This window comes from Thunnus thynnus, chromosome 16 (genome assembly GCF_963924715.1).
Source record: "Thunnus thynnus chromosome 16, fThuThy2.1, whole genome shotgun sequence".
Classification (NCBI taxonomy): Eukaryota; Metazoa; Chordata; class Actinopteri; order Scombriformes; family Scombridae; genus Thunnus; species Thunnus thynnus.
The window spans coordinates 1,025,001-1,048,532 of record NC_089532.1 but is presented as its reverse complement, the minus strand read 5'-3'; the positions used below and the strand labels follow the sequence as shown (position 1 = coordinate 1,048,532).

At 38.6% G+C, this 23,532-nt stretch overlaps 1 protein-coding gene across 1 annotated transcript in view; it reads right to left on the bottom strand.

Annotated features, from left to right (window-relative positions):
- The window catches only part of mdga2a (MAM domain containing glycosylphosphatidylinositol anchor 2a), a 132,439-nt gene that overhangs the window by 68,190 nt on the left and 40,717 nt on the right, over positions 1 to 23,532 (bottom strand). Inside the window, exons 3-6 of the mRNA XM_067614269.1 lie at positions 16,077 to 16,251; positions 14,114 to 14,310; positions 10,713 to 10,845; positions 6,939 to 7,211 (exon numbers count right to left, since the gene is read on the bottom strand). Of these exons, the coding sequence (XP_067470370.1) occupies positions 6,939 to 7,211; positions 10,713 to 10,845; positions 14,114 to 14,310; positions 16,077 to 16,251 (778 nt within the window). The remainder of the gene's footprint in view (positions 1 to 6,938; positions 7,212 to 10,712; positions 10,846 to 14,113; positions 14,311 to 16,076; positions 16,252 to 23,532) is intronic.

Genomic DNA, 23,532 nt, shown 5'->3' with positions numbered 1-23,532 from the left:
CTCCTCCTCACTCTTCATCATCACTTCTTCCTCCTCCTGCCTTCCTTTGTTCCTCCTCCTCCTCCTCTTCCTGCTGTTCTTTCTCCATCTCGCCTCCTGTTCTTTTCCTCCACACATGCCTTCATCACATCATTCTGTCCTCCTCTTCCTCGATTCCCCCGGTCAGGTAATCCTTCTCTGTCCATTACAATAATAGATGATCCCTCTCCACATAAACACACACACACACACACACACACACACACACACACACACACACTGGGTCCATTAGCAGCAGTATGTGTCAGACTGGGAGGACTGGATCACTAACATGACAGAGAGAGAGAGGAGAGAGAGGTGCGTGATGGGAGTTAAATAAGTAACGAGGAGGAAGTCAAGCTGACAAGCTGCAGGGTCAGCAGCTAACACACACACACACATACACACACACACACACACACACACACACACACACACAAAGACACAAACACACACACACACAAACACACAAACACAGAGGTGAGTCATGCTGTCGAATAAAACACAGTGGAACGAGGAGGAAACACACACACATGCTGTTATTAAAGGAGTAATATTAATAATAATTATTATTATTATTTATCATCAGTTACAAACTGCTGTACATACATAACACAGAGTAAAGTAATGAAAGTCACAGAGAAAAAAGACAAAGTGTCAGTTAACAGAGCAAGTATTACAGGGTCAATTATAAATATGAATGTAAAAACTGTAAAAATGAATAAAACAGACGCCAAAAAGTAAATAAATAAGTAGAAACCAGAATAAAAACAGAAATAAAAGGATCAGAATCAAGAATTAAAAGCAGCTTTATACAAGTATGTTTTGAGGAGTGATTTAAAATGTGGCAGGAAACCCTGTGAGAGGCTGTATAATTAACATAAAACACTTTTTTTAATCCTTCCGGAGACATATATATATATATATAGAAAGGTGTGGGGACGAAAGGGATACCCTGGAAGTACAACAAACTGTCTGTACCTGGAGACTGCCAAGCAAAGGCTCACAGCTCTGGCTACCCGCCTGAAGAGACACACAGGAGAAGCAGAAGCCAGGAGAATAAATAGGATGTTCTCTACCGAACCATCCAAAGCGTACTCTCAGTGGCAAGGTAATAACACGAGAACAGATCCACCCAGGGCTGAGACTGAACAATACTGGAAGACCATATGGGAGGAGGAGGCATCACATAACACCAACGCTCAGTGGCTAGTGGATCTAAGAGCAGATCACAGCAATCTCCCAGAACAAGATCCAGTGACCATTACAATGACAGACATCCAAGAGAGAGTGTTGGGTATGAAGAGCTGGACAGCACCAGGCCCGGACATGATGCACACCCACTGGCTAAAGAAACTAACTGCACTCCATGAACGCCTGGCAGCACAAATGAACCAGCTGCTGATGGATGGGACCCACCCAGAATGGTTAACCCAAGGGCGGACAGTCCTGATCATGAAGGACCCCCAGAGGGGCGCGATTCCATCCAACTAACGGCCACCCAAGACTGCAAGACCAGACAGACCAACCTGTGCACCGCCCGGATTGACTACAAGAAGGCCTATGACTCAATGCCACACACATGGATACTGGAATGCTTGGAAATGTACAACATCAACGGAACACTAAGAGCCTTCATCAAGAACTCAATGGGGCTGTGGAAAACAACTCAGGAGGCCAACTCAAAGCCAATTGTACAAGTTACCATCAAGTGCGGCATATACCAGGGTGATCCACTATCCCCACTGCTGTTCTGCATAGGCCTGAACCCCCTCAGCCAGATCATCTCAAAGAGTGACTACGGATACTGGTTCCGAAGTGGAACAACCATCCGTCACCTCCTCTACATGGATGACATCATGCTGTATGCCAGGAATGAGCGAGACATCGACTCACTGATCCACATCAGGATCTACAGCAACGACATCGGAATCTCATTCGGACTAGATAAGTGTGGTCGGATGGTATCGAAGAGAGGGAAGATGATCAGAACCGAGGGGGTTAAACTACCAGAAGGCAGCATTGCAGAGGTTCAGGACAGCTACAAATACCTTGGGATCCTGCAGGCAAATGGGAACCTTGAGGAGGCCGCAAGGAAGTCAGCCACAGCCAAATACCAACACAGAGTAAGGCAGGTCCTGAAAATTCGGCTGAATGGGAAGAACAAGATACGGGCCATTAACACGTACGCCCTGCCAGTCATCAGATACCCCGCTGGTATAAGGAGCTGGCCAAAGGAGGAGATAGAGGCCACTGATATCAAGACAAGGAAGCTCCTCACAATGCAGGGAGGGTTTCATCCCAAGTCCAGCACCCTGAGACTGTACACTAAGCGGAACAAGGGAGGCCAAGGACTGGTGAGCGTCAGAGCCACTGTCCAGGAAAAAACAACCAACATCCAGGAATACATCAGGAAGATGGCCCCCCAAACATGAACTGCTAAGTGAACCTCAGGCAGCAGAAACCCGATGATGCAGAGGAGGAGGAGGAACCATCATGGAGGGACAAGCTCCTACACGGCATGTACCACCGACAGATAGAAGAAGTGGCTGATATCAAGAAATCCTACCAGTGGCTGGAAAAGGCTGGACTGAAGGACAGCACAGAAGCACTGATCATGGCAGCACAAGAACAGGCACTCAGTACAAGATCAATAGAGGCGGGGATCTACCACACCAGACAGGACCCCAGGTGCAGGCTGTGCAAAGATGCTCCTGAGACAGTTCAGCACATAATAGCAGGGTGTAAGATGCAGGCAGGAACAGCGTACATGGAACGCCATAACCAAGTGGCTGGCATAGTGTACAGGAACATCTGCACTGAGTATGGGCTGGAGGTCCCAAGGTCACAATGGCAGACAGAAGTTTGTGACCCACAAACTGGGAGAGTGGCTCCAGCAGACTCCAGGTACAACATCTGAGGTCTCTGTCCAGAAGAGCGCAGTCCTAGGAACAGCTAAGATACTGCACAGAACCCTCAAACTCCCAGAACTCTGGTAGAGACACACCACCACCCCCCATGGGAGGGGGGTGAGAGAGGGGTTTTATGTTACCTGTGCTGCAGAAAACAGGCAGTAAAAAAGTGAAATATGTGAAAAGTTGCATTTCAGATAAAAAAAATCCCCTCCCCTGCAGTCAATGAGTATGAAAATAAGATGGAACAAATAATTTCACAGTATTTGCAACATCTCTGTATTTCTTCATATTTTATGCAAATGAAGAGGGCAGAGTGTCATGTCTGCTTCACTGTTACTGTACATCCGATCACAGTGTCAACACAGTGCCAGTGTATATATACAGAAAGTGTTGCTTAGTCGGCCGACGGACGCTACAATTACAAACTGAAAGTGTCTGCTCTGTGATCAGCAGCAGCAGCAGAGTGAGACGTCTGTCCTCCCTCCTGCTCTCTGCTGTAATCAACCACGGCTGTTAGCAAGCAGAGACTCTCCTTAACAAGAGTAGCTCGTTAGACGTTATTTCTGGCATTAAAAAAATATTTTTTTGGCCTAGCGGCCCACCAGGCCTATCCAATTATAGGGATAACACTGATTAAACTTAGTGAAATATTGCAGGAGTTGGAGTCTATAGTGCTGGAGTCTGGGAGAGCAGCAGGGGAGCCAACTGTCAATCAACGCCCACACAGCAGACATCGAAGCTACTATAAGTCTTCAAGTCTTATTTACAGAGCAGTAATTTCCAAAATGAACACCAGCACATTTATTAGAGGGTCTGAATTTAGAGATTGAGACCATAATGACTCATTGAAAACAATAATTGACTCAGTATTTCTAAAGAGAAGTTGAGGCTTTTTGAATCAGTTGGAGCAGCTAGCGGCCGTCGGTGCCACTTTAAAGGACGGGTTCACAATTTTTCAAGTGTGTCTTAAACCAACAGTCAGGAGCCCAAATGAATAGTGAAACCTGTTTTTCTTGCTGGAAACACAAAGAGGGAATTTGATGCTAAAAAGACTGTAAATGTGTCAGATATCCACTTGATATGACTAACTCAGACTGATGAAGCTGAATAGAAGCTTCACAGAGACTTTTAAATGACTGTGTGGACACACTGTGGATTTTGGCCTCCATCACTTCCATTGAAAGCACATTTGAAGGATCTTTTAATATCCAGTATGAAGAGGAGGAATGATTACAGTGAGGAAAACATCTTTCACTGATCATGTACATCAGAAAACTGTAAAAGATGTCTATCCCAGTTTCCCTGACTCAACCAACGGTCCAAAACCCAAAGATGTTCAGTTTTCTGTCTTATAAAGGCGCCTTTAGACTGTGCGACAACTGTGTAAGTTTATCACATGTCACACCGTGCGAGACGGTTATAATAAAATCTGTGTCAGACTCAGTTTGTCAGATTGCGAGATGAATGTTGATGAATCGCAGCGTTACGAGAGCAGAGACTCGTCATCAGCTCGTCTTCCGTCTGCAGCAAAGTCAAACAACCTTCTCTGTCATTTCACCTCCAGCGTTTTGGTTTGTGTGTGTCATGGGTGCAATAAGGAGAACGAGTGTGTTTTTCCCTAAACTTTATTAAACGTCACGCCGGCCAGTGTACTGTGTGTCATTTCATGTTGTTTTCTGATTGGTTGGTTTGTAGTCATGAGTCATAGCAGCAGTCACATGGTGAGAATTTGGCCTTAAATTTCTGACTGTCAGAGTTTTGCCTCAGGCTGTCTTTAGTCTCTAAAGCTCCAAATCACATGGACGAGTCTCACAGTGTCAAAGCAAAGTTCATTTTATTTATATAGCGCATTTCATTCCAGGGAAGATTCATGGTGCTTTACTAAAAAAAAATATAGCAAACACACACAAACAACAAACAAAAAGACAAACAAAAAAGCAAAAAAACAACAATAGACAAAACACACAAGCCAGGTAGAACAATCAGACGCTTCAAACACAATTAAACTAATCAAAAAGAGAACTGGAAGGTTTCAGTCTGCTTTTAAACATTGTAAATGTTGGAGCACATCTAATCACATCTGGTCAGGGATTCCAGCAGCTGGGACCACAGAACCCAAAGCTGAAAGATCTCGGAGCAAGTTTTGGATTGATGACCAAAGATTTCTCTCAACTTTAGTCTCAGACAGCTCAAAGTCACACAGAGTAAGACAAGCAGACAAGTCCCACATTTGACAACTTGGAACCAGTGAGTTATTCGACATTCTGGCTTGAAAAATTACTAAAATGATTATTTTGATTATCAAAATAGTTGCAGGTTAATTTTTCTGTCAATTGACTGATCAATTAATCGACTAATCGTTGTGGTTTTAGGGAGAAAAGGGGGGGGGGGGGTTAAGGGAGAAGCTTTGAACTAAACTGCTTCATATTTCTACTAGAGGAACATCTCATCCACCTTTGTCGCCATTTTTATGAAAATTAGTCTCAATTTTTCTGTCTCTGGACGGAAAGACACAGAGAATCTTAATCCCGTCTACAGAGCTGCCTACTGATTGGTTGATTGATTTTACAACCATGGAAACAATCATCACTGACCTTTATCAACGATTCATTTTATACATTATCTCATCGGTGCTCATGATGTATATAGATGAATGTTTTCAAGGTTTATACTGTGCATCTGTTCTTTTACTTCCTTTTCCTGCTCTCATCTTTAAAAAAGAGAAATTTTAACTTATTTTGTGTTAAAAACATAAACCTTCAGGGAGGAAAAACATGCTGATGTTGAGCTGGCTGGTTTCATCCTGAACGTGGACAAACAGAGTCTGAACCAAACGTCTGTTATCTCTCAGTGTGCTCTGCTGATTTTCTTATTATCCTCTCAGAGTCGAAGCAGAATGCGTCATCAAAACTTGACAAAGTGCTGATGAAGTGTGGACGGTTCACCATGATGCTTCAGGGAGCAGAGAGGAGACTGAAATAATCCGAGAGCTTCACGTCTCTCTGCACAGATGCAGATAAACGCTCTGTTTGTTGTGGATGTGTTGGTTCTATTCTGGTTTATTCTGCAGCAGATTGTACATTCAAAAGGACAAGTTAAGATGTGGTTGTGCCTTTGTAGCTGCAGCGAGTAAAACTGAGGACTCACCTGAAAACTGTTACAACCTTGCAGAGTGGAAACAGACAGAAAAGACAACCGAGAGAACATCTCTCAACAGCTGAAACTAAATCCCAGAGGAACACGAGTGACTGAACCACGAATAAGAAGACAGTCAGTCAGGTGATGAACAATATAAACTCGGTCATCGCACAAACTGAACCTGCATCAAGACACAACCAGTGTGGAGCAGGTTACGTAGAAAAGGTGCAGATGTTTCAGCACAGAGCTGGAGCCAGGATGTGATTAGCTTAGCTTAGCATAAAGACTGGAAGCAGAGGGAAACAGCTAGCCTGGCTCTGTCAAAAGTTCAACGATTAACATGTCGCCTCTCGTCTTTTTTTAATCCAAACAGAAATACAACAAAACTGAGAGTCTATAGCTAACATGCTAGCAGCACTGTGAGGCTGCTAAAATGACAAAATCTCCTTTTTACATTTCCACTTCTACACCTGTTCAATAAACAACCTACAACATTTAAATTAGACCGATTTCAAGGTTGGAAGGTGGATTTTTTTTTCCTTTGATGGATCTAGACTAGATGAATGGCATCTCTTTCCATAACTATGCTGATGACTCTCTGTTTAGATGAATTTTAGATATTAGCGCCGTTTTACAGCTCAACCAGGATAAAACAGTAAAGTAAATTCTCTAGGATTTACTCAAAGCCAACAAGCAAGAAACAAGCAAATAATGTGATTGGAGAATATGTGTGTTTGTTTTCCTACATTGTGGGGACATTAACCCGTTAATCACCTTATGGGGACTCATCTCCCATTTGGTCCCCACATGGTACGCTGTTATATTTCAAGTGTAAGGTTCAGTTCAGTGAAGGTGTGAACTTCGTACCTCTGACCAGTATGTTGGTGGATTTCTTTGCTGGGTTTCCCACGTTGTTGGACGCCATGCAGCTGTAGGCACCGCCATCGTCCACAGTGACGGCGGGGATGGTCAGCGTGCCGCCGTTGACGACACTCCTCTTCGGGAGCTCCTCCCCGCCGGGCCTCAGCCACTTCAGGATGGGGGGAGGGTCTCCGGCCGACGCCACACACACCAGAGTGATCGTCTCCCCCGGGTTCACCACCAGGGGGTCTTCCAGGAGGAGCTTAATGGAGGGAGGAGCTGAGGGGGGAAGAGAGAAAAAGCACGTTATTTATAGCGCACACTTTGTCCATTAAATGGTTTGTATTTTTGAACAAGGATACTGCATGAGATTAATTTTCAGGAAGTCCAAACATGAACTTTATGAATTCCTCTGGGTTTCAGACTGACAGCTGAGTCCTTTGAACCATCGGCTGACAGTTTGATATCACAGTCAGGGTGAAGAAAACTAAAATGCACTATCAATGTTTCCTCATTCAAGTTAAATACAGTCGGAAACTGTATCAAGAAATCAGGAAAACACAACTTAATGTGCAAAGGAAGGTCATAATCAAACTTTCTTCCACAGATCTTTCCTAACAGGACTACGACTGCATCTAATGATTATTAGTCCCCGCATTGAGGAAACTGACACCACAGATTGGTTGACATTTTTACTTAAAAACAGACTCAAATGATTTATTGATTATTACCTTAATTGGTGCTTGCTAGCTCTAGCAATTAGCTTCCTTATGTTAGCATCTCCATTACTTTCCTTACTGCTTATTCTTTCAGCTTTACCCACCTGCAATACAACATATATTTAAAAAACTAAGACAGTAAGTCATTCAAAATGTTGTACCGTCTCATAATTTTGTCTTTTAAAGTAAACATTTTATTTAAGGCTTTGCAGCTGGGACATTTTTTAATTGGAAGAACAAATAGACGTCTACAGGACGCACAGGGAATGTAAACTACCGTATAGCTAGACACTATCTGAACTTCCATAACAGTAACTCATCCACATTACAAGCCTTTAGCATCGACCGCATCTCATCTTCCACATGAACATCTGACTGACAAAGGAAACGTAACCAACAGGAAGCCTTTTGGATCAACAAACCTACAGGCTACTAAACATCCTACATGAGGACGTAGATTTTATTTTTTGTATTCACGTTATTGCTCATTAATTAGCTTTGATGAATATTTTGGGCCAAAATGGCGACATCAGCTGGAGTTTGTTTATGTCTCCACAACACCATGTCCAAGTGGAAGATTCCTATTGGTGGGACACCACTAGAAAACTCTGATGTCTAAACGCATCAGAGTTTTGTTTTAAGTTTACACCAACTTGGATGTTCGCTGTTTACTGTTCTCCTTGATCGAGTAACTTCAATAAACATTCTCAGCAATAAGACATTAAAGGCTTGTGTGTGCTTCTCTGACCATCGCTCAGAAAATATCCACAACAGTCATGACAATAAAGACAATTTAATGGTTTTATAAGAGAGTTCCTTGGAGTTTTCTTGTATTTTTGTGACTACATGTTTCATTTTTGAGTCCAGGAAGCGCTTCAACCCAAACAGTTTTGATTTTAACATTATCATGACTTTGTTTCCCTTAATATCTAATATTAAGTCAATAAATAAACATTTGTCTATATACAAAATAATCAGATTTTAAGTCAAACTCTAGACTTCAGACGTTCTTCCTTTTCACGTATCTCATAATTTTGACTTATTGGTATTTTTATAATTCGTAACTTTTCATCTGTTTTTTTTCCATTTTTTTCAGTTTTGTGGCAGAAAATGGTTTCCATATTATGTAAGATGTACATGTATTTCATAAGTATTTATTTTTTAATCTCTCTGTACCTGTCCATGTACAGCTGGATGGTGTAAATCATAAATAAATCATCTTCCTCTGTGAGTTCAGACTGCAGCTCTCTGACCTGTACAGTAGATCCCGCCGCTCCGCCCCAGGGGCTGATGGGATTTACATGATGTCAGCTTAACAGAGGTCGACTCAGCTATTTTTATCTCCCTCATTATTATTTCTGCGTTTAGCTGCTTTTCTGCAGCTCCTCGTGTGCAGCTGGTGGAGGCAGCGAGTCGCTCTGCAGCTTTTATTTCTCTCTGATGTGAATCTGAGGACAGGAAGCTTTTAGATTCAGTTTCAGCAGCAGGAAGGAAATCACTGCGGACTATTTACACATGATGACACATTTAAAACCTTTAACAATAGAACATATATATATATATATATATATTAGTCTCAGACATCTCCCACAATCCACCTGCATTTGAAGTGAAAAACTAGAAACTGTGTGAAGGTTTGAATCTTTGTCATAGAAACATTTTAATTCATCAAACAAATAAATAAATGTCTATAAACTATAAAGTGTTTTTTTTTAACCCTTTTTATGCATGAATTATGATAACCTCAGTCAGTGTTTTTATTCCTCTTTAGAAACTTCATTTTTTTTAAACACGTCCAACTTTGTCCAACTTAGTGGACAGATGATTAATTGTCATTTTCTCCCAACATAAAATCAATACTTGGAAATTTTAACAGTTGTATTACTCCTTAGTTGTTACTTGATGTTACAAAATTTTATTTACCTGCAAGGGTCTGTTACTATAGAAGGATCGGCGAGATGTCCCTGAGTTGCATTTCCAGCCGGCAGGCGGCCATCTTGGTTTTGAGAATTTTGTGTTGCACTTACAAAGGCTGGCCAGTGGATGGCAGCGTTAGAGACGACACACTAGAGTCCACTGTGTTGTGTGCTGTTGTGCAACTATACCATTAAAACCCCATGTATATATAAGAACAGCTGTCCGCTGTAGTGACCACTATGCATGAAAGGGTTAAAATAAAGGAATGAGTTTTTTATAATTGTTCTTTGTAATATCTGATATTAGAGATAGCGACGGCCTAACAAACCCCCTCATGAAGCTGCCTGTAACCTCACCACTGGTGTTCCTGATTACACATCACTCAAGTAATTAGATTACTTTACTCAGCAGCAAAAGTAACGTGTTACATTACTCGTTACTTTACTCTCTGTCAGAATCGATCAGTCAATAATGTCATTAAAATAAATCCATCAACATATAAATCTAGTTTGATGTTTATGAACAACATTAGCTTGTATTCTTCTGACTCACTGAATCAAACCTCATTTGGGAACATTTGGAAATTGTTTTGCTCGTCTATGGCATCATGTTTGTCGGCAGGTGAGGTTTGTCCATCTTCCACCTGAGTGACATCAGTTGCCGCCACACCAAACGCCACGATTGGTCCAAACCACAAGCAGCTGCTGATTTGGACGTTTCATGCAGAAAATTTGCTGTAATTTAGTAAAACTGCAAACTCTTGCAAATATTGCTGAGATTTCTTGAATTGGCGTTAATTATTGCGATTGGGAGTGATTATATTACTGTAACGTGTTACAAAGTCATACGTTACTCCCCAACACTGCACTCGCTAACCCAGAGAAGCTAAACGCTAGTTACACTGAACTAAAGGATTTAACAACTGGATTCATTGATTTGTAATTTAGGTGAAAACGCTTAAAACGTGTGTGTGTGTGTGTGTGTGTGTGTGTGTATGCATGTGTGTGTGTGTGTGTGTGTGTATGCATGTGTGTGTGTGTGTGTGTGTGTGTGTGCATGTGTGCGTGTGTGTATGTGTGTGTGTGTGTGTGTGTGTGTGTGTGTGTGTGTGTGTGTGTGTGCGTGTGTGTGTGTGTGTGTGTACCTGTCCTGTTGTTCAGACTGAAGTGGGCGTTCTTGTCTCCGATGCCGCAGACGTTCCTGACGGAGGAGATGCAGGTGTAGTTGGCGTAGTCCTGAGGACGAAGGTTCTTCAGCTTCAGGATCTTTGTCTCACCCTGAAACACACACAGCAGAAACAAGTCACGAACATTAACTCTGACTCATCATCAGCTTTAAGTTGATATGTTGAACTTGTTTCCACATCCAGCAGTTACGGAGCAACATTATCATCATGTGGAGTCGTGTTTCTCTTTTAGCTGTTTTTGCTCTCTACCAACTCCTGAGGGAAATATCTGGCTCTTTAGCTGCTAAATGCTCCACTATGTTCACCAGCTAGTCTACAGCTAACTGTGAGCAGGTAGTGTTCAGCAGCTTTTTACAGCTTTTTCTCTCTGAAAACGACGCTATGAGACGCTGAGAGTGAACCAGAACAGTAAAGTTGCAGCCGGACAGATAAACAATGAGCTGAAACTCACTATAAAGCTCCGTAAAGCCGAGAGGAGCTGCAGAGTCACTGATAATTCTCTGTAGGTTGTTGTCTGGATGGTTGCCTCTCCAACAGATAAGATTGGTGTAGTTTTATTAGGGACCGAGCCCTAAGGGCGAGGACCCTATTGTTTTTCGTGTGTTTGTTTGTTTGTTCGTTTGTTTGTTTCTTTCTTTCTTTCTTTCTTTATTATTACGGGACTTAAACCCTAAATTTGACCCCCTAAACATGCTCAAAAACTACAAATTTGGCACACACATCAGATCTGGTGAAAAATTTGATAAAATGTAAAAATTAACCCCTAAAGTGCCAAAATGTGCTCACTAGCGCCACCTATGTAACAAAAATGGCCGTCATGGGCCGTAGGAATGTCGTAGAGAGATCAAACCAAAACTCAATTATTCGTCTCATCAAGACCTACAAATCATACACTGACACCCCTGACCTAAATCCAACAGGAAGTCCGCAATTAGCCTTTCAAAATAAGACTTTGCCCCAATTTTGGACCCCGAACAAACGCTATCTCCTCCGAGGGCGTTAATGGTATCAGCTTCAAACTTTAATACATGACTTATGACACTGTGCTGAAAAAAAGTTGTTAAAAACTTTGTAATAACTCAAATGGTTTGGATTTTACCAGCCCTGACAGTTGCAGTGCCACATCACCCCTTACAATGTAAACCAATGGGGAGGCAATCTATGGGCATGAACTTTGTGTCAAACAGAGGCTTCTGATGTCTAAACTATAAGTCTGACCACTTTCAAACCTGTATTAATGGATTCGCCACAAAATTTCCTACTAAAAAATGATTTTTAATGTTAGATTTGGCCAAAGTCATGGGATTTATGAAGATATTTCACAAGAGGCGTACTCTAAAATCCTCCTCTCCAACTGCTCCTGGTGATGTCACTCCCTCAGTGCTGTGAAACATTCTGCAATACACACTCATTATAAAATCACAGGAGGAGCAAGAAAAGACTTTAAAACTCACACTCTAATATCTCAAAAACAATAAAAGATAGTTGTAGGTCAAAGTCTCGTGACTCATTTAAAGTTCAAATGAAGTTTGTATCTAAAACTATGTGGAAGCAGTAAATGTTCAAAAAGGTGTGGGTTCACTAACACTCTCCATTCAAATCAAACTTTGACCAGGTCATGTGGGTTAAAAGTCTTTACTTTTCTAAAAATAGACTTGATGAAAATTAGGAAATTAATTTGTTTTACACACAAACTCATCAAGAGTTTTCAATTTACTAATTGAAATTAAAGTGAATGGGCCAAAACTTGCATGATTTTGATGACACAGGTGTGAGCAAGACAGACATGTCTCACCCTGTAGAAAATTCTCCTATCCTGTCAATCAATCTTTCAAAATAAAAGCACACCACACTTGTAATAAATATCCCTCATTTTTAAAAAGCAAAATGATCTGATCCCGACGGGCCAGAGTGCGAGGTCCCGACCGACGCTGCTTGCTTTAATTTTTATTTCAGTTTTGATTAGCCGCCCAGCTAGCTGTGATCATGAGTTAATAGGAAGTAAACATTTGTTATATTTGTTTCTTTGATTTGGCTCCACACGCTGCCTCGTTCCTCACCTCACATTCACACCTCACGTCATTTTGTATTTGTTATCTGAGTTTGTAAATCTAATAATCAGCTAATAAACAATAATTAAAGTTAACTGTCTGATCACACTGATGTTATGTTGCTTCTGTTGGGTTCACTCTGACTTTTGACGCTTTTTGAAACCAAAAATCAGAAAAATATCAACAGGAATCAGTTTTTGATATCCAGCAAATCAATCAATCACAGCAGCACTCCTCCTCCTCCTCCTCCTCCTCCTCCTCATTTCTCCACCTCGCTGCCAAATCTCTCTTATCTCCTCTGGCAGCCTCGGCGCTGCCTTCCGCCTCACGGACAGATGAGATGAGATTAGATGACATTTAAATGGGATGTTTGTGCAAAGATGGTGGCCAATTTTTTAGCAGCGGAGGAGGAGATAAGTTCCTCATTAGAGCCCACGAGGGGGATGAAGGAGTGAGGGAGTGGGAGGGTTGGAGGATGAGGGGGGGTTAACAAATTCACGAGCTGAAGGCTTTACCGTCGACAGCGTTCAAATCTGGCATGAATGTTATCTCTGCTGCGGTATTACACAGCCCGCTAACTGGCCGCCTGATTGGCCGGCTTCCCTTTGCTCCAAATTAAATCTAAACGACGGCCAAAAGAGAAAAAAGACAAATCTGGAATCTCCATCTGCAGAGGTTTTAATCCACAGGAAGCTTAAAACCTCAGCTGATTTACAGGACGGCTCGGCTCTTTCAAACTGTTGAACTTGCAGACGGAGGATCGACGCTGAATATTTAAATTCAAGAAGGAGGTTGAATTTGCATGTCTTTAAAGTTTATACTCTACTGTAGAAGTACAGCAGAAAAATACAAACTTACATCCCTGAAGTAAAGTTTCTCCAAACCTCAACGAGAGAAATTTTAATACAACAACGTAAAAATACTCCGTTACAAGTAAAAGTCCTGCATGAAAAATCCTCCTACAGTAAAAGTACATAAGTATTATGAGCTTGATGTAGTTAAAGTATTGCAGTAAAAGTACATAAGTATTATGAGCTTGATGTAGTTAAAGTATTGCAGTAAAAGTACATAAGTATTATGAGCTTGATGTAGTTAAAGTATTGCAGTAAAAGTACATAAGTATTATGAGCTTGATGTAGTTAAAGTATTGCAGTAAAAGTACATAAGTATTATGAGCTTGATGTAGTTAGAAAGTAGCATCACATGGGAATAAAGTAAAGTACAAGTACCTCAAATACTGTATCTAAGTACAGTACTTGAGTAAATGTACTTGTACTCCATAAATGAAAAGGTGTGTTTCTTCTTCACCTGTGTAAAAAACGGTTCGTAGATCTCCACCCCGGAGTCGGAGCCCTGCGTCAGCACCTCCCGTCCTCTCCTCCAGGTGTAGTGGACGGGTGGGTTTGAGTTGGCGACGCAGCGCAGGAACACCGTCCGCTCGAAGTAGAACTGCTCCTTCGTCTCGCCGACGCTCTGATGCACCGTGATCACCGGATCATCCAGGTCTGAGGAGGAAATAAAACGTTTGATACAGCTGTGTGTCTCCGTGGTTTGACACCAATCAATCTTCATTTAAAAATGTACAGACACATTAAAACCTGGTCCAGGTCTGAGTGCTGGACCCCTACAGTGAGGGGGTCTGGGGGCTCTGTTATACTGGCATGGTTTGGGTCACTGCTAATCAATACAAAGTAGTTGTGAGTGATCAGTTTTATCCTGTGAAGAAACATGTCTATCCTGATGGGAGAGCTCTACAGTTTGTCTGTTTCCTCCTGCAGCATCTGAATTTACTATCTTTCATATTTTCAGTGGGTCAGTTTTCCTGTTGGGAGGGGGGGGGGGTAATTACTGTGAGCCTTTTAATTGGCTGGAAACACCAGCCAATTAAAAGCCGGCCAATCAGACTCTGTGGCATTAATGAGCCCACTTATGAGACCGGCATCGGCAGAGAAGCTAATAGCCGCTAATCCACTTCACACAGAGCTGCACACAAACACATCACACCCCAAAACAACCGCCGCAGAGCTCCCATGATGCACTGCGAGGGAGGCGGCGGGTCAGGGGTGTGACAGCAAGTTGTCTTGTTTCCTGCTGGAGCTTCATGTTGTGTAAAAGCCTCAGTGCCCTGAAGGCAGCACTCAGCCGTGGTGCATTCAGGTACCACAGACGGTACTTAAATCCCTGTAACCACAGTCAGAAACATCCTCCAGGACATTCTGGCAACAACACGCTCGCAGTTTGCAGCGATTGTTCTCTCCTGCTTTCTGTTTGATAATCTGAGGGAAACTTTTTCAGGCGAGACACACACGAGGGAAATAAAAAACGCCACAGAGAACATTTCTTTACTGGGATTACTGGGATTTTTTAGACAGAAGCTGTAACAACATAAAGCAGAACAGAAGCCGACGTCTCCACGGACAGAAACAGTCCCTCACATGTTTCCTGCGACAGATCGTCTGCCAGCAGCGCTCCGAGGGAGACAATCAGACACCGTTCACAAACAGGAAGTGTTGAAGACATGTAGTTCAGGAGGTTTTATCAGTCCCTCCAGGAAAATGCAATATTTGCGAGAGCTTACAGTTTTGCTAAATTACAACAACTTTTCCGCATGAAATGACAAAAATCAACAGACGTCTTGTGATTTGGACCCTTGCAGCATTCAGCAGGGATATAAATAGATTTCCTCTTTCATATAGAACTTTGAGCCCATAAAATAAAATTAGCCCTGAAATATAATTGTTTGTGATATGCAGGATGCTTTTTATTACAGGAAGTGATTACATATGACTCTTCACTGGTGGGAGTTTTTTCTTTTGCTTGCAATGTTTCTCAACACAAAGAGCACAAACAACATCGCAAACTGTTGAGAAAAGCTGCTGCAAAATGTGTGTGTGTGTGTGCGTGTGTGTGTGTGTGTGTGCGTGTGTGTGTGCGTGTGTGTGCGTGTGCGTGTGTGTGTGCGTGTGTGTGGGTGTGCGTGTGTGCGTGCGTGCATGCGCGTGTGTGTGTGCGTGTGTGTGTGCGCGCGTGCGTGTGTGCGTGTGTGTGCGTGCGTGCATGCGCGTGTGTGCATGTGTGTGTGCGTGTGTGTGTGTGTGCGCATGCGTGTGTATGTGTGCATGTGTGTGTGTATGTGTGCGTGTGTGCGTGCGTGTGTGTGCGTGTGTGTGTGTGCGTGTATGTGTGTGTGTGTGTGTGCGTGTGTGTGTGTATGTGTGTGCATGTGTGTGTGTGTGTGTGTGTGTGTGCATGTGTGTGTGCGTGCGCTCACAGTAGACGTCGACTCGTATGGACCGGATGGCGGGGGACCCCAGTCCGTTCTCGGCCTTGCAGTAGTAGCGTCCTCCCTGGTGACGGCCGATGGCTTCGATCTTCAGAGTTTCGTTGTGCAGCCAGGAGTCGCCCTGACGGTCCAAGAATCCGCCCGCCGTTTTAGTCCAACGAATCTGCAGGAGGAGGAGGAGGAGGAGGAGGGGGCGGGGTTAACGGCATACACGCCAAACACGTTACATACATTTCATCAGTAAAATCTATTGATTGTGAAAACACTGAGAGTAAAAACAAGCGTCACACAACCAAGACGACCTTCTGAAAATACCATAATTATCCCAAATATAAGATTCTGAATTTTTTTATTGAACGTTTGGGGGAAAAGACATAAACATACATAAAATAACCATATATAGCCTTGTGAAAAGGTTGCTGCTCCCCCGTTTCACCAGGCCATAGTTCCAAACATTATTAGGGATTTTGTGTTAAATCACTAATTTCAGTCCAACGTTTCTGTTACTCAAATAATTCAGTTGAGTAGTTTTTTATATTTAGTTGAAGGGCTTCGGTGTTGTTCTCTATGTTTTGAAAGCTTAGTATCAGTCTGCCCCCCCCCCCCCCCCCGTGGTCACCTGAGTAGATGGTACGTTCCAGTCAGGTGAGGCTGAGCAGGTTAAAGGTCAGTCGCTGGTCGATGGCGGCTGCTGTGAGGCTGCAGATTTTATTTGTTTGTTTTATTTGTTTGTTCTTTGCTTCAACTGAAATTTTTTTGTTGAATTTCCCAGGGTTCATTTCTGCCTGTTTCATTAGTATTTTTGTTAATAAGCATCACCTTTTTCTGCACGTACTTCTGCTGACCTTCATTAACATCCCTTTAAAATGTTCCAAACATCTTCTGCCCTTTATATGGAAACTACAAACCTAAGACTACAAGATAGAAGAACAGAACAAACATCAGCTGCATCATCAAAACTTAACAAAACTAAAACAAACAAACAAGACAAAACCAGTAAAGTAAAAACTTCATTCTCAAAAAGAAGGAACAAAAAGTAGCTTCCTGTTGTAGTTTAAGAATTATACTTATATATACACATATTATCTTCTTATCATGTTTATAGTTCATCATGTTTCAAAATTCTTCGTTAACACGACTCAATAAGAGACAAACGTGACAGTAAAATGTGTTTTTCTGCTGTGGAGGAAATAAATTCATGACATCGTCTTTACGGCAGAAACACAACCAGGACTGAATCATCTGTCAAATACTGAAGAACTGCCAGAATACAAAAGTCTGTTTCCTTCCACCTGTTTTCATCTTGTGCATAAAAAAAAAAAAAACCTGAGAAAACGCTGGAAATTTGAGAAAAAAAGTAAAAACATCGCAAATAAGAGTTTCCTGTTGTCTGAGGTGTAACAGCAGCAAATGTAAACAGACATGAATCATGTGACTCAAACGTCACTGAAGAGCTGAAAACATCAGATCTGTGTGGAGCGATGATGAGGAGGCTGTAACCTTCCTCACAACTACAGACTGACAGTTTGTTTACATGACTTCATCAGAACACGCTGGTATCAACAGACGTTATAGATGATTATTGATATGATAGATGAGTTAATGGTGTTACAGATAATGTAGATTACAGATGTTTTAAAAGGTTATAAACATAAACATAAACATAAACATAAACATAAACATAAACATAAAGTGGAGTTCAGGTCACAGTATGAGTCTGATTTTCTGAATAAACGGAGCGAACAGGAGTGTTTAGTTCAGATGAAACTGAATCGATGCCAAACTGTATCAGATTAACTCCACAGCGTGTGTGTGTGTGTGTGTGTGTGTGTGTGTCTGTGTGTGTGTGTGTGTGTGTGTGTGTGTGTGTGTGTGTGTATGTGTGTGTGTGTGTGTGTGTGTGTGTGTGTGTGGTCCAGCCTCTCGGCCAGATTTGTCCTCGTTCAGCATCTGTTGGTCAGTTTTCCATCCGTCTCATCCACCTGCTCCGTCCGTTCCTCTCCTCCATCATCCCCCCATCTTCCATCTGTCCCCCTCCTCTCTGTCCTCTCATGTTTATAGATCGTTACACATGTTATAAATGTTTATAGATCGTTACACATGTTATAAATGTTTATAGATTGTTACACATGTTATAAATGTTTATAGATCGTTACAGATGTTATAAATGTTTATAGATTGTTACACATTATAATTATAGATTGTTACACATGTTATAAATGTTTATAGATCGTTACACATGTTATAAATGTTTATAGATCGTTACACATGTTATAAATGTTTATAGATTGTTACACATGTTATAAATGTTTATAGATTGTTACACATTATAATTATAGATTGTTACACATGTTATAAATGTTTATAGATCGTTACACATGTTATAAATGTTTATAGATTGTTACACATGTTATAAATGTTTATAGATTGTTACACATTATAATTATAGATTGTTACACATGTTATAAATGTTTATAGATTGTTACACACGTTATGAATGTTTATAGATCGTTACACGTTATAATTATAGATTGTTACACATGTTATAAATGTTTATAGATCGTTACACGTTATAATTATAGATTGTTACACATGTTATAAATGTTTATAGATCGTTACACATGTTATAAATGTTTATAGATTGTTACACGTTATAAATGTTTATAGATTGTTACACATGTTATAAATGTTTATAGATTGTTACACATGTTATAAATGTTTATAGATCGTTACACATGTTATAAATGTTTATAGATTGTTACACATGTTATAAATGTTTATAGATCGTTACACATGTTATAAATGTTTATAGATCGTTACAGATGTTATAAATGTTTATAGATCATTACAGATGTTATAATTATAGATTGTTACACATGTTATAAATGTTTATAGATCGTTACAGATGTTATAATTATAGATTGTTACACATGTTATACATGTTTATAGATCGTTACAGATGTTATAAATGTTTATAGATCGTTACAGATGTTATAAATGTTTATAGATTGTTACACATGTTATAAATGTTTATAGATCATTACAGATGTTATAATTATAGATTGTTACACATGTTATAAATGTTTATAGATTGTTACAGATGTTATAAATGTTTATAGATTGTTACAGATATTTATAGATTGTTACAGATGTTATAAATGTTTATAGATCGTTACACATGTTATAAATGTTTATAGATCATTACACGTTATAAATGTTTATAAATTGTTACAGATGTTTATAAATTGTTACAGATGTTTATAGATTGTTACAGATGTTATGAATGTTTATAAATTGTTACAGATGTTTATAGATTGTTACAGATGTTATGAATGTTTATAAATTGTTACAGATGTTTATAGATTGTTACAGATGTTATGAATGTTTATAAATTGTTACAGATGTTTATAGATTGTTACAGATGTTATGAATGTTTATAAATTGTTACAGATGTTTATAGATTGTTACAGATGTTATGAATGTTCATAAATTGTTACAGATGTTTATAGATTGTTACAGATGTTATGAATGTTTATAGATCGTTACAGATGTTATAAATGTTTATAGATCGTTGCACATGTTATAAATGTTTATAGATCGTTACACATGTTATAAATTTTTATAGATCGTTACACGTTATAAATGTTTATAAATTGTTACAGATGTTTATAGATTGTTACAGATGTTATGAATGTTTATAAATTGTTACAGATGTTTATAGATTGTTACAGATGTTATGAATGTTTATAAATTGTTACAGATGTTTATAGATTGTTACAGATGTTATGAATGTTTATAAATTGTTACAGATGTTTATAGATTGTTACAGATGTTATGAATGTTTATAAATTGTTACAGATGTTTATAGATTGTTACAGATGTTATGAATGTTTATAAATTGTTACAGATGTTTATAGATTGTTACAGATGTTATGAATGTTTATAGATCGTTACAGATGTTATAAATGTTTATAGATCGTTGCACATGTTATAAATGTTTATAGATCGTTACACATGTTATAAATGTTTATAGATCGTTACACGTTATAAATGTTTATAAATTGTTACAGATGTTTATAGATTGTTACAGATGTTATGAATGTTTATAAATTGTTACAGATGTTTATAGATTGTTACAGATGTTATGAATGTTTATAAATTGTTACAGATGTTTATAGATTGTTACAGATGTTATGAATGTTTATAAATTGTTACAGATGTTTATAGATTGTTACAGATGTTATGAATGTTTATAAATTGTTACAGATGTTTATAGATTGTTACAGATGTTATGAATGTTTATAGATCGTTACAGATGTTTATAGATTGTTACAGATGTTATGAATGTTTATAGATCGTTACAGATGTTATAAATGTTTATAGATCGTTACACGTTATAAATGTTTATAAATTGTTACAGATGTTTATAGATTGTTACAGATGTTATGAATGTTTATAAATTGTTACAGATGTTTATAGATTGTTACAGATGTTATGAATGTTTATAAATTGTTACAGATGTTTATAGATTGTTACAGATGTTATGAATGTTTATAAATTGTTACAGATGTTTATAGATTGTTACAGATGTTATGAATGTTTATAGATCGTTACAGATGTTATAATTATAGATTGTTATACATGTTATAAATGTTTATAGATTGTTACACGTTATAAATGTTTATAGATTGTTACACATGTTATAAATGTTTATAGATTGTTACACATGTTATAAATGTTTGTAGATCTTTACACATGTTATAAATGTTTATAGATCGTTACACATGTTATAAATGTTTATAGATCGTTACACATGTTATAAATGTTTATAAATCGTTACACATGTTATAAATGTTTATAAATCGTTACACATGTTATAAATGTTTATAGATCGTTACACGTTATAAATGTTTATAGATCGTTACACATGTTATAAATGTTTATAAATCGTTACACATGTTATAAATGTTTATAGATCGTTACACATGTTATAAATGTTTATAGATCGTTACAGATGTTATAAATGTTTATAGATCATTACAAATGTTATACATGTTTATAGATTGTTACACATGTTATAAATGTTTATAGATTGTTACACGTTATAAATGTTTATAAATTGTTACAGATGTTTATAGATTGTTACAGATGTTATGAATGTTTATAGATCGTTACAGATGTAATACATGTTTATAGATTGTTACAGATGTTATGAATGTTTATAGATCGTTACAGATGTAATACATGTTTATAGATTGTTACACGTTATAAATGTTTATAAATTGTTACAGATGTTTATAGATTGTTACAGATGTTATAAATGTTTATAGATCGTTACAGATGTTATAAATGTTTATAGATCGTTACAGATGTTATAAATGTTTAAAGATTGTTACAGATGTTATGAATGTTTATAAATTGTTACAGATGTTTATAGATTGTTACAGATGTTTATAGATTGTTACAGATGTTTATAGATTGTTACAGATGTTATGAATGTTTATAAATTGTTACAGATGTTTATAGATTGTTACAGATGTTATGAATGTTTATAGATCGTTACAGATGTTATAATTATAGATTGTTACACGTTTTAAATGTTTATAGATTGTTACACATGTTATAAATGTTTATAGATTGTTACATGTTATAAATGTTTATAGATTGTTACACATGTTATAAATGTTTATAGATTGTTACACATGTTATAAATGTTTATAGATTGTTACATGTTATAAATGTTTATAGATTGTTATATATGTTATAAATGTTTATAGATTGTTACACATGTTATAAATGTTTATAGACTGTTACACATGTTATAAATGTTTATAGATTGTTACATGTTATAAATGTTTATAGATTGTTATATATGTTATAAATGTTTATAGATTGTTACACATGTTATAAATGTTTATAGATCGTTACACATGTTATAAATGTTTATAGATTGTTACACATGTTATAAATGTTTATAGATTGTTACACATGTTATAAATGTTTATAGATTGTTACAGATGTTATAAATGTTTATAGATTGTTACATGTTATAAATGTTTATAGATTGTTACACGTTATAAATGTTTATAAATTGTTACAGATGTTTATAAATTGTTACAGATGTTTATAAATTGTTACAGATGTTTATAAATTGTTACAGATGTTATGAATGTTTATAGATCGTTACAGATGTTATAAAGGTTATAGATCGTTACACATGTTATAAATGTTTATAGATCGTTACACATGTTATAAATGTTTATAGATCGTTACACATGTTATAAATGTTTAAAGATTGTTACAGATGTTATAAATGTTTATAGATCGTTACAGATGTTATAAATGTTTATAGATCGTTACACATGTTATAAATGTTTAAAGATTGTTACAGATGTTATGAATGTTTATAAATTGTTACAGATGTTTATAGATTGTTACAGATGTTTATAGATTGTTACAGATGTTATAGAGGGGTTTTTTGCCGGTTGAGCCCCAGAACTTCTTTGTGTCTCCTCCACTTCTAAAATGAAACCTGCCTCTCGCCTCCATCAGCAGGTTTTCTGATTCTCTCTCTGTCCCACCTGTCCCCCCCCCCTTTCCCATGGTACAGTCCTCCCACATGTCCGTCGCCCTCCTGCCAGCTGGAGTAATGTGGACTTTTATATCAGACAGACTGTTCACTGCCTCAAACCAGCAAACGACGATTAATGTGCTAAAAATACTCCACAGATCCTGAATCTGTGTAACTCTGCACAATATGTACTTACACAAAGCTCCTGTTACAACAACAACTACAACAGTGGTACCGACAGTGTGAGCGAGGGTTGTTCTGTGTGATGTTACTGTAGAGGTGTTACAGCCAACGTGACTCATACTCAGATCCATCTGGATAAAACTATGCGACTATAAATTACAATCTTTTCAGTTTGTGACACATTAAAACAAAGCAGTGACTTTGTTTACTTGTCTACTTGTTGCGATCAGTTCAGGCAAAGAGTGATTTATTTCAGAGCTCAGGAGGTGTGATGGACAGAAAAAATATCCTCTATTCTTGTAGACGGCAGCAGGAAGTTTAAAGCATTTATAATATGTTTTTTTAGTTTTTATGCTCCGAGTTGTTGGAATAGTCTGATGAGGATCTGAGAGCATCTCTATAAAGGTTTCAAGTTTATCTTTAAAGCTCCTATAACATATTTCTATCCTCCACAGTCTGATGTGTCAGTGTGTAATGTGTTGGTGATGAACCTACAGAGAATTATCAGAGACTCTGCAGCTCCTCTCGGCTTTACGGAGCTTTATAGTGAGTTTCAGCTCATTGTTTATCTGTCCAGCTGCAACTTTACTGTTCTGGTTCACTCTCAGCATCTCATAGCGTCGTTTTCAGAGAAAAAGCTGTAAAAAGCCACTGAACACTACCTGCTAACAGTTAGCTGTAGACTAGCTG